At 38.6% G+C, this 12,780-nt stretch overlaps 1 protein-coding gene across 1 annotated transcript in view; it reads left to right on the top strand.

Annotated features, from left to right (window-relative positions):
- The window catches only part of PRLR (prolactin receptor), a 67,005-nt gene extending 62,197 nt beyond the window's left edge, over positions 1-4,808 (top strand). Inside the window, exons 10-14 of the mRNA XM_026038702.1 lie at positions 490-659; positions 1,271-1,415; positions 2,145-2,244; positions 2,773-2,842; positions 3,472-4,808. Of these exons, the coding sequence (XP_025894487.1) occupies positions 490-659; positions 1,271-1,415; positions 2,145-2,244; positions 2,773-2,842; positions 3,472-4,479 (1,493 nt within the window). The 3' untranslated portion in view covers positions 4,480-4,808. The remainder of the gene's footprint in view (positions 1-489; positions 660-1,270; positions 1,416-2,144; positions 2,245-2,772; positions 2,843-3,471) is intronic.
- The last annotated feature ends 7,972 nt before the right edge of the window (positions 4,809-12,780 follow it).

Consider the following 12,780-nt stretch of genomic DNA (forward strand, 5'->3'; position numbering starts at 1 on the left):
TTTTATTTTTAAACATATCCTATGCATGTGAGGATTATATTGTACATTTTTTGAATATAAGAGATGAGGGAAAAGGTTTTATCAGTTAAAACTCTAATTCCAGCATTCCTAAATGTAGATGACAACTCTATTAACATGATTAACACAACTTCTGTAACAGAGCAGTAAATATGTTAACTTTGTTTCTGCTAACTTTTAGACATAGTTGCAGAAGAGTAATAATAATAGCAGAAAATAACTTCTGCTTATAAACAATTAAAGCAAACCTTATTATAATAACTCAACTTATTTGCTATTCCTTGGTTACCTCAAATTTATAAATCCATCCTACTTTATCAGGAAAATCTTGATTCCTGAATCCCAGCACCAGTTCTATGTTCCTAGACATGCTGGAAGTGGCAACTTGCCACTTGCACTGTTTTATACCTCCTCCTACGATGCAAGGAAAAGCCTTGCAGACTCTTAGTGTCTGTTCTCTTATTTTAACAGTACAGCCAGATGCCCCAGTGAATGTAACACTGGAATTAAAAAAGCCAATCAATAGAAAACCCTACCTGGTCTTGACATGGTTTCCACCCCCGCTGGCTGATGTCAGATCTGGATGGCTTACCCTGGAGTACGAGCTGCGACTAAAGCCTGAAGAAGGAGAGGAGTGGGAGGTAAGGAAACGGCAGATTTCTGCTAAATGATGTTTTCTGATCAATTAGATGTTGTCAGCCAAGTTTCATGCCTGAATGTAATGAGGCAGGAACATGTAATGAAGTGGTTCAGCCTTTCCAAAAGCTCTGCTTGGATGGTCTGTGGCTCTCTGTTGAGAAGACTGTGGTATCTCAAATGTTGTTGTTCACAACAATGTAATAAAAGGCACTGAAATAAATGTTTAATGTGACAATTCTATATTAATTGCATTGTTTACACATTAATTATATATAATTATATAATTAATTATATATCATTATATAATTAATTATACAATAAATAATTATATATTTTATATGATAATTATTTATTATATAATCATGCTCATGATGGGTTTTTATAGTAGTTTCATTTGCACAGGGCTTGACAGCATTCCCATTGCATTATTTCAGAATATGAACCACAGAAATAAAACATATATACCATTATTCTGTGTCCGTATAACAATCCTTACGAAGATATCCAGATCTATCTTATACTCCCAACTTGTTTATCGAGACTTTAAAATAGATTTTCATAACTAAATGTCTTCATTTTACATGGATTTGGTTATCTTTGATTTATTTTTCAGACCATTTTTGTTGGACAGCAAACGCAGTATAAAATGTTTAGTTTAAATCCGGGAAAGAAGTACATAGTGCAGATTCACTGCAAACCAGACCACCACGGATCATGGAGTGAATGGAGCTCAGAAAAGTATATCCAGATCCCCAGCGGTGAGTGGCCAAGCATCCTTTCAATAACCAGTAGCAGTGAAGTTCATGTGCTATTTTTGTTAGCTGTCCAGAGCAGCCATGAAGACTGACATCCCCTAGTTTCCCTAAGACAGGTAAGATAACTGATTTCTCAGCTTTCACGCACCCTACTCAGTTAGCTCTTCCCTTCGTTGCTCTTAGGAGTTAAGAAGGTGAATAACCTTACCTATTAAACCCTGTCCTTTCTCTTTATTGCCTCATTTGTTCTCAGGGTGGTAGTTTTTAATGAATAGAATACTGGCAGTTGCATTAAAGGTGCCACGTAGACAGGAAATAATCATTACTTTCAGACTAACAATTCTGGATCGCTGTCTATCTGCAATGAATTCAAAATGAGCACCTGAATGTAAAGAGCGTGATATTACAATAGAAATCCTTAAAACCATCTAATAATAGATCATTTTGCTAGCCATTTAATTAATTATATGATAAATGTCTGATAGTGAAATGACTACAGCATTGATATAAGTAGATTTGAACCCAAATGAATCCATTAATAAAAAGCATATTATTTATCAGATGTTACTAGTGTTATAGAGATCAGTCTWTGCTAGGAATGGCCGCTAGATTCAATACCAAACTTGGCAGCTTAGATCCATTTTTAAAACAAAAGCCATTTGAGACTTTTTTTGCATACTTTCTGTGTAAATCTTAGGCATATGTCCTTAAATCATTCTCTTTGTTTCCCAGACTATAGAGTAAAAGATATGATTGTGTGGATCATCGTGGGTGTCTTATCATCTCTCATATGTTTAATTATGAGCTGGACAATGGTTTTAAAAGGATACAGGTAGGTCATCAATTTCATGATTGTATAGAATTGGAAATCTCAATAAACTTGTTAGAACATATTGATATTTGATTGAAATATTTGAAATATTTAATTTCCTATAGTTTTTATGTTCTTTTATCAACTATAAACTAGAGATCTGACAGATCTGTCCACAGAGGCCTGCTGGTCCTGCTGCCTTGTGCAACAGACAGCTGTGTCTTGACCTGCTGGCAAAATTACAGTGGTTTCAGAAGACTGGAGGTTAAGGGAAGAAGGACAGTAGACGTGTATTAGCAGTGTTGCTTCTCCAGTTTAATAAGAATTACTTTCGTGCAGCTCTCTTCCTTCTAAATACAACTAAGGATAACTTATAAACTATACTTGGCTCTGTAAATTATCTGGCTTGAAAAGTAAACAGAAACAGGTCCAGTAGGAAGGTATTGGATACAGCGAAGCAGSTGAAAATTCATCCCATTCAGGCAAAATGGGAGATCAAAGAGACAGGKCCTGTCCTTTCATGCTGTGTGTTTGATCTGTTTCTTTCAGGATGATAGCCTTTATCCTACCACCCGTTCCAGGACCAAAGATAAAAGGCATAGATACACACCTGTTGGAGGTGAGTATCCCCATAACCACAAAAGAATTTACCATTACATACTTTTCCAAGTTCTGTRCTAGTAAAATCAATTACCATAATTAATTAAGATATAGCTTTAATTTAATTAATATTAAAAATAARCAAAACTTTCAGATTGATATTGCTGAGCATCTAGGCAAGGCAGAGTGTTTAAACTAGCACTTGCAGTAGTGATAGGAGCAGAGTTGGGAGCAGGGTTTGGCACAGCAGTCGTTCCCTGGGGCTCTGGCAGAGGCTGTGCCTACGAGATCCCCCAAAAAGCTCTTGCAGAGAAGCTCTCTGCCCTCTCCTGTCCCGCTGAAGAACAGGACATGGCTGAGCTATTGTCCCCCTCCTCCTGCCAAACCCAGGAGACCCTACCCTGCCCTGAAWTCCCAGGTCCTCACATTTGGGAACCTGACTTCTAGAATGTTGTCTCCCCACTGAGGACTCGGGGAAAGCTCTTCCTCTGTTTTCCCCAGCTATTGAGGTTCAGTTTAGGTCTAATGATATAACTATGCAAGTAATTGCTTATTAGCTATGTAGATTTTCACTGCTGCTCTGGTCATATGTAAACTTGYGGGTTAGGAGTCAACAAAATACCAAGTTTATATTTATTATGCCCTTAGACCGGGAAATCTGAGGAGTTGCTGAGTGCTCTTGGTTGCCATGGATTCCCTCCGACGTCGGACTGTGAGGAGCTGCTGATAGAGTATCTGGAGGTGGAGGACAGCGAGGATCAGCAGCTCCAGCAAAGCCACCCCAGCAAAAACACCCGACTGGCATCCAAGGAAACCGACAGCGACTCGGGACGGGGCAGCTGCGACAGCCCGTCCCTGCTTCCTGAGAAGGGCAGGGAGTCYCGCACGCTGCCCTCGAAACTCCCGTCGCAAGACGTGAGAGAAGTTCATGAAAACAATGCAGGAAGTGGGTGGGAAACTCAGTGTGTGGCCTCCTCAGAAGACAGAGCACTCCCTTTTAACATTGCAGGGACAAAATCATCCACGTGGCCTGCAGCAAATATTCACCCGTCTACATTTGCCTATCACAGTACTGTGGATGCACCTAAGATAACACTAAGTACCACAAATGTGAATGTTGCAGCAGTTTTGGTGGGAAATGAAGAAAAGCATCAGTCACAATATTCTACCAGTGAAACTCTATGTGAAGAAAACTTGGAAAAACAACGAGCGGTGGAGAAGATGCATTCCAAAAATGACCAAAGCACAATACAGGTCAATCAAAACAGACTCAGTGAAAAGTCCTCTTTTTTAAATGCTAAATTAATGGATTATGTAGAGGTCCACAAAATTAGACAGGATGAGGATGCAGCAGTATTACTGAAACATAAAGAAAATAGTGGAAAAATTGAAAAATACACAATTCCAGGAACCAGCAAAGAATACACAAAGGTCTCAACAGTTGTGGACCACAATATTCTAGTATTAATGCCAGATTCAAGAGGCCAGCACACGCCTGTATCTCAAGAACCTGCAAAGGAAATGTCTCAGAACCTTCAGCAAGGCCAAGTCGAGAAAAACCTGAGCTACTGCCTGCCAGCTCCGAGCGAGTGCCAAAGAGAGGCTGGCGGATCAGAGTACATGGACCCATCCTCCTTTATGCCCTCCTTTAAATAACTGACYGATTATTCTTCATCAGGTAACGCTTCAGGAGTTAAATACAATCGACCCAATAAAGCTAAGCTCTGTGTTTCACGATTATGCTACTACATCATGATTGTAGCTTACACCTTTTCCTAGCTGACGAGCCTTTGATTTGTGTATTGATTTTGTTAATAGTTGTGTACAGTACAAGAGAAACACGCAGGAAGGCGTTCCTTAAAAATCCTACCCTCCTATGTGTATTATAGAGAGAATAAAACAAACTGCGGGTTGAGACGCTGATAATCATGGAAATAAACCTTAGATTGCTAGCATATTTTTCTGACCATGGGAAATGAAGAATTTGATATTATGTGCCACGAAAAACCTACACTATAAAGAAATTATTCAAATTCTGAAATGTTCTATTATTTGTTTAAATCTATGGGAATATTTCTGACACAACAAAGATGAAAATCATTATAGGTCAGTCAAYATACCGTGGTTGTCAGTTCCCAACCAGAGCAGTTCCAATCCAGATAAGTCACCAAAAAATAACATTCTGATATAAAGTGTTGTTGTTTTTCTCTCAATGCATTCTGACACTAGATTGTTTCCTTTATACTTTATCTCAAATCTAAAAAAGGACCTCTAATATGTGAAAAAATCATATATGAAACAAATCATTCAATTAATTGTAGTAAAATAACAAATCCTTCTAAATACAGTTTTACTTTCAGTGTGATGGATAACTTTGCATCCCATTCACATCCTACTACAGTCAAACCAAATATGAAAAAAATAGCAAGATACTATTTGATATACTGCCTTACTGTATATATTATACAATATTACTTTAGTACAAGCCCATATGTTTAACAATGTATTTTTAAAGACTATTTTTCTAATCCAAAAAAGGCAAAATAAAACATTTTTAATTTCCCAATGCTGTTTAGCTACTTAACAACTCTTCTGTTTCCTTCTGCTGCAACAGAAGTTTCTARTGAACTTTATAGTAATTAAGAATATTAAGTAATTTTTAATCTATATTTCTAATATATTGCAGATGTATTACTATATGAATTGTAAATTATTTATTCCACATGTTTTTTACATGCTGTTATTGCGAAGTTATAATAGAATCCAGGCGGTGCGAGCACAGCATCTTTCCCACAAAGCTTGTAGCCTGATGCCACTCCAGGATGGGACGGGACAGGATACATGGGATGGCTACAAACCTTTTGAATCCGTGTTGTCCTGTACACAGGCACAGAATCCTGCCACTCTACAGCTTAAAGATTTTAYGTATGTAGTGGATTTCTTAGGCTACCCAGCAGGCAGCTAGTACAGATGTTACAAACCAAAGAAAGCAGCGGGTGAGGCTGTTGCTGGCACACTGGTTACTGGGGACCAGGGGCAGCCAGGCACAATCTTCAGCAGATGTCAAGGGTATGATTATCCTGCCTAGCTTTAGGTATCTACATGTGCATCTATATGCGCACTCTACTTTTATTGTAGACTGGGAAGCCTAGAGCACCTGACCAAATGCAAGAGCCTATATTAGGAAGAGATGACTTGCATTCTGATCTCCATTGACTGCGTTTAAAGTTTGTCTCCCCTAGCTTGCTCTAATCAGAGGCTGAGAATCTGTAGCCCAAGAACCCAACTTTCAGACATGTTTATTCAAATATTTTCTGTTGACCACGGTTAAATGAAAGAATAAGGACTGTTTTAATACTCTGGAGTATGTGTGATTGTGTTAAAGCTATTGGGTCCAGGAACACTGTCAACTTTTAAGATCCTGAGTTCATAAAACACAAAAGATGAGATTTTCAAAACACTTGGAGTTTAAATACTCATGCAAAGCCCAGTTTGCCACAAGAAAAACAACAGTCTCAGAAAGAGAACCAAGTAGAAGAGTGTCTATGCCTTGCTATACATTGGTAGAGAAGCTAAAAAAGAGCAGTAGCTTCAGTCACCTTGTCAGGCATAAATTCTCTTCCACCTTGCCAAGTGAATRTCTCATGATGTTAAATCGTTGTGGTTTTTCCATGAAAAAGAAAAATAAATCCAACCAGAGTGCAAAAGACACACTTGCTGATTGCTGAGAAAGGGCTAAGTCTCTTGGGGGATTCGCTATATGGATGTAATTTGGACATATTTTTTCATAAACAAATTTCATACTTCAAAATGAACAAATGTGCAGTGGGGTTATTTCTCCCTTGGATGTGCTTTTATTTTCCAAAATCAGTGGGAATAACACCTTCTGAAAGTGGTCTGAACCATACTTTTGCACATCAAAAAGAGAATAAACCAGTGTTCTGTAAAACTGAGATAATCTTCAGCYGAGTGTATGAGCCCTTGAGGATGTTCAAATAAATATATTTTTTGCAATATTATTTTGTTTACAACTCCTTAAGGAATTAATTTTTTTAATTAGGAAATAGATTCTGTAGCTGTTGTACAGATTGGATTGTTGTGAAGATACAAAACATGTAGTGGGGAATAACAGGCTCCCCCCTACAAAGGACAATGATTTTCATCACATTTACCCCAGGATAATTAGCCCTCAAGCCTAATTATCCCCATTGGATGAATTTCTTACTTGGAAAAATTTTCAAAAAGTTTGTGTGATGTTTTTAATATGAATTCTGCACATAACGTGCACATATCTCACACTGTAAATTGCCTCTTGCTAGCATGAAAGCCCTGCAAAGCAGCATAATGGCTCTTCAGAAATAGTTCATTTTATAAAATTCTTAAGATTGAATAGGTATATTTTTAAATAATATATTTTCTTTAGATTCAGAAAATATTATTAAGAGCTTTTTATTTATTTTGGGAGATACAACACATCATTATTTTAAATTTTCTCAGTCTATTTTTTTCTTTAACAAAGACATATTTGATATAATGTTTTGGTATTTTCAGTATGATGTTCCTGACTTTTAAATAAATATGATTTGTTGAACTGAGACATGTGCTGCCAAAACTTACTGTCCCAAAATACTACAGGTTTGAAGAATCTTATGATATTATGTAACTACAAAGCTTCATTTAATAAAAATGTAGTAAACCAACCATATATAATACTAATAAGAGGATATATTTGTTTATGGAACAAACTGAGAAACAAATATGTAATGATAATTGATTTATGAATTCTGTGGTATGTTTTATGTGYTTCTGTTTAGATGGCTGGAAAATCTACAGTTGCTTTAAATGTCATGTAAGTATTTAACATGTAGTAACAGCAAGTATCAAAAATGAATATGCAGTATTCGTGATATCTGAAGCACTGTGTATGTGGAATTCACATCATGAAGCCTGTATATGTGTTTGATAATCTTTCATTAACTGTAAACAACTTGACAGTGTTGTGCAAGGAAACCAAAGGCATCTAAGCCAGTTGTGAATATCATAAATCTTCTACAAAGCCATAAACCCACAGGAAATGAAAATGCATCATGAGATCAGGCGCCGTATTTTTTAAGAATTGCTACCTCAGATTATTTTTTTTTTTGCTCCCTTTAAAACAGCAAACAAACATTTTTCTTTGTATGTCAAATTACTGTACTGAGATTAAAAACAACTCAGAATTTGTAATGTTCAATTTGTTTTTGTTAAATAACAGTTTGTCACAGAACCGTCACTTGGGTTGCTCTAACGCTGTTAGGATGGGATGCTAGCGATAYGTAGCAAGCTGAGATGTTTATGCATAAAACAAAGAAAATTTCCATCTTTTAGGGAAAGTCATACTGAAATACTGAGCAGCTTGGCAGGCACGATTTTCCCAACGCATCAGTCCCTCTCCTGGACTGACAAGTTATTTGGGAGCTGCCTGTGTGCTCAGCCCCCTTGGACAGAGTAAGCTGAGCTCTCAGACATGCTCCAAATTTGGGCTGACAAATATCAAACCCATCATTTGTCAACTTTTGCTCTCCAGAAAGAAGTTTTGAGTTCCTGAGAAGGAAATCTTCAAATTGTGTCCCTAAATGAATGAAAATGGACACTAGCCCAACTCACAACCAACTTAAGCCCTGATATTAAAACCAGGCCTCCTTCCGACTTCCATCCGACTCCAATTGATGTAGGCACGGGAGGATGGATTGAATTACACTGAGCCGGAATAATCTTGTGGCCCTGCTTTGAAAACCCTTTTGAAGCAATTACAGGAATGTCTTCATCTTTTCTGTGTATGTCAAGCAGGAGACTAAAGACAAATTAAATATGGAAATACATAATGCATGAGAATAGAGAGTGATCTTAGCGAGGGGAAGCGGCGCGTGGGGGGTGCATGTGGCAGGAGAAAGGGGGAGCACAGCCGCAGTGAACACGACAGGATGGTTCCAAGATAGAGCAATCAGAGAAATGGGCAGGGGTGAACTGCATGTATGGACTGCAAGGGAGGTAGAACAGAAAATGGAGGCAAAAGCAGCCAAACCGAGAGAGTGATAAAGGAAATTGTGGGTTAAAAATGGAAGAGAAAGAAATAGACTTTAATATTGAAAGTGGAGATGTCCACAATTACCTAAGATAGTCCACAAAAACAAGGAGGCCTTATTAAATGCTAAGCAGTTGGCAAGATGTTCACATTGACTACTAGAAATCAGCTATTATATAAGAGCTGGAAAATAAAACCTGTGCAGGAGAGCTGTCTCTCCATTCTTATGAATTACAGGATTTCCATCCAAGTATCTGGTACTGGCCACTGGCAAACAGAGTACTTGAAGAGCACAGACACTTAATTTGGTCTACTATTGCATTTCCCACATGCCTAAGGAAAAAAAAWWAWTWAAAAAAAAAAAATCAGGAACAGTGTGGCCAAACTGTTTTTAAAAGCAACCTTCAATTTTAGGCAGAGATTTATAGATGAGGGGTTTTTTTTCTCCACTTGCACTGTCTTACAGATTTGCCTGTCACTCTTAAGCATTTTTCTATTTATTAAAGGTAAAGATCTATGAGCCGCAAGAACCAAACGAAGTTGTGAACCCCAGTAAAATGCCCTCTTGACATTTCCAGTGTTGTTTAGTCTGTASCAGTGACAATCCAACATTTAATACTTTCTTTTTAAAACAGACAGTCCCTGTCTTGGTGATAAATCTTGAGAGTTACCAAGTCAGGCATAAAACACATTTTCTCCCATTTAAGTTTTTAAGAGAAAATTCTTTATCTCTGTGTAACCTTTTCCAAACAGTCCATGTGTTAAAAAGCTGAGCATGATAGTGGTGCATAAATAACCTAGAAATAAGGAAGAAATATAAGGAAATAAGCTCCCTCTCATACTGTTGGAAAGATTAATGTCCTGTTCTACTTAGTGATGCCGCTTCTCTTGGACTTTGTCTTTATCTGACTTTGTTTTTTGACAATGCTGCTTCTGGGTCTGTTTTTGTGAGCTGCTGAGTACCTTCACCTCATTTTGACAACAATAAGAATGGATATATTTCACTCAATCTCCAACAAATATTCTCTAGTCATCGGTTTTACAGTCATATAACACTGAGCAGATTTTTAGAGGATGCTGAAAATCTTTGTAGAAATCACTTGTATAAAGTATCTCTTACATATTTCAGGAGATGGTACATGTCTAGGAATAGGCAGGTTTTTCTATACAGTTGATAAATATRCATGGAAATACAATGACATTAAACCATATTTTTTAATATTCATAATGAACGCTACTCTTAATTCTCATCCTCCCCTCCTTTGCTCTGAAAGGAAACTGCTGCCCAGATACACCCAGATGGGAGCTCCTCGACTGCTTTGCTATTTTTCATTTTTTACCTTAGAAGCTGATTTTTGTTCATTCTGTTTACAAATGCTATTTTTCCTCTGTACTAAGGGAACCATCAGTTCCATGAATGTGTGATATTGCTCAGAGACACTCAACACTATATGGGCTTCTAAGCTTATATTGTGCTTCATGTACCTTTTGAGCCAATGTGTGAAATACAGCAACACTGGGGTGCTGGTCTGAATAAGCACAGCCCAGAAAAAAAAAATGGCACTTAATAATTACTTCATAATGTGTGTTTGCTCCAGTTTCTGGCATGCTGATAAGTGTAAGGGAAAGTCTCTGAAACTTCCTTGCCCGGATCCTGCTTTATGCATAGTATCAGCAGGTCTCTTTAAGAAACATTTATGAATTACACTCTGAGTAACATGCACAATAAACAAAGTACTTTCCAAGACAAAGATGGTCTAATATTTAAAGCAAAATTCTTTCCATTTGCGTAAACCACTCCATTCTTAGCCTTGTAATAAAAGCTAGGCATTTTTTCCATGACAATTTTCAGAACTTGTAGGCAATCTGGAACGTCCAAGTTATTGTAGTGTCATTACTGTAGCAACAGAATGACTTGAAGCACAATTATTCTATGAATCAAATCCAAATGTTTTGTAAATTTCTAAAATTAAAAAWATATAGCAAGTAGGTCCTTTACTACACAGTATATACATTGGTTGGAAAATACTGGTATAAAAAGAGCTGCTCAGGAATTCTTCATTGTTTCTAAGTGTATTTGAAGGACAGTGCTTTAAAGTGTATGTATTTTTAAGTCTCAATATTGAAAATGCTAGCTTAAAAACAAACCTGTTAGTAACTTCACTTTGTAAGGTCAATATTGTCACTGATGTCTGTAGCTTTCTGATGGACTTTTCAATCTTTTGTCACTGTAAAACTCTTTGCAATGGTGTTTGCATTTCAATTTAATAAAACAGTCCTTGAATAAATTTTATATAATCTTCTAGCTCTTTTCATCATGGAATTTATCAATTCCTGTATATAATGTGTAACAAGTAAGGATAAAACCAGGCATCCAGCATGGTTCATGGGATGGGCTCCCACCGTTCTGCACATGGAAAGACCAGTGCCAAATATATTTAAGCCACCCATGTCATCTGCATCGAGCAATTGATCTGAYGTGTGGGAAGCTCCCAATTTGTGGGTGTCCTGAGAACACAACATGAAGTGCTCTGTACATATAAGCAGARTATGACAGAAGGAGATTTACTCTCCAGCTTCTTGGAGGAGCTGGTTAGAAAACTTGGCTCACTGCTGCTCACATTTCACTCATAGCGTAGAGTCTGTAGGGCATAAACAGGCAATATATTCACATGACCCAAACCTTTGGGGAGGAAAGTTTGAGCAATGCTACTAGCTACAACCAGTCTTCTAGGTGTCATGGGAAGCACCCAGTTTATGCAGACAGCTCATTCACAAGGCCACATTTTTTTTTTATATTCATGCTTCTTTATGGCTCTTTGTTTAGAAGAAAATGATGTCTGATAACTGGCACTGCCAGTTATCAAAAGTAAAGCTTGATAGAGAAAGCTCGGGAACCTGGGCACCCTGGGGTGCAGAAATGCTGCACGGATTGCTGGAAATGCCAAGTGTCTGACTCCTTGCTGCAAGAGCAGGAGTGTTTCTTGCAAAACAGAGGGTACCTCCAGGGCAAGGGGCCACAGCTGCTGCTGCCCGGAGCTGGTGGAAATACAGTGAGAATTTAAAACAGCAGATTAATTTCATATCTTTGAAGTCATTGCAAAATTGAGGTGTTGCACATGAATCACAGCAGGGAATAGAAAGGAAATGTCACTGTAAGGAGACTCTCCTGCAAAGGTCATTACACTTGCTATCAGCTGAGAGCTTTTACAATTTAGGGGGAAAAAAATCACCTGCTCTGCTACAGCTGTGGCCACAAAAGAAAACATGGGGCACAGGAGCCCCTCAGTCTCTCCAAAAGCTTRAAGGAGACAGAATTCAGGTATTTTGGTGCCTTATTTTTTAGCAGCTGTTACTACTCTGTCTGTAAGCTTGTTTTTGTAAAGTTTTAAATTCACTTTACCAGGAGTACCCATCTGATAAAACACTTTTTCCCAGTAACTTAGGTCTGGGAGGTTTGGCCATTGCCCTACCAACCTTTCTGGAGCGGGATAAAAATGACTTTATTGTGATTAGCTTCTCTCAGAGCTTCACAAAAGGCCTCGGGGGAGTGACGCTTGTAGGGAAAATGTTTGTTAGTTGCTTGTTTGTTTGCTTTGATCCAACCACTACACATAGGGAAGATAATTCAAAAATACATCAGCTTTCAGGTACCACGAGCCCTGTGCGGGTCTGCTGGGGCCCGGCCGCGGCCATGGCGCCATGGAGGGAGGGAAGAGGCGACATGGCGGAGCCGGGACGGGATGCGGCCGGGCCGGCGATGGCGACGCCTCCACCTCGGCTCCCGCCTCCCCGCTGTCCGGCCGGGAGGGTCAGTGCCCGGGGGCGTCGGCCGGGAGGCCAGCGCTGGAGCGGCGCCACTGGAGGCGGCCGCGGCCGTTGGTGCGGGGGGT

This window comes from Nothoprocta perdicaria, unplaced genomic scaffold (genome assembly GCF_003342845.1).
Source record: "Nothoprocta perdicaria isolate Ctin4 unplaced genomic scaffold, notPer1 scaffold_1, whole genome shotgun sequence".
NCBI classification, from domain to species: Eukaryota; Metazoa; Chordata; class Aves; order Tinamiformes; family Tinamidae; genus Nothoprocta; species Nothoprocta perdicaria.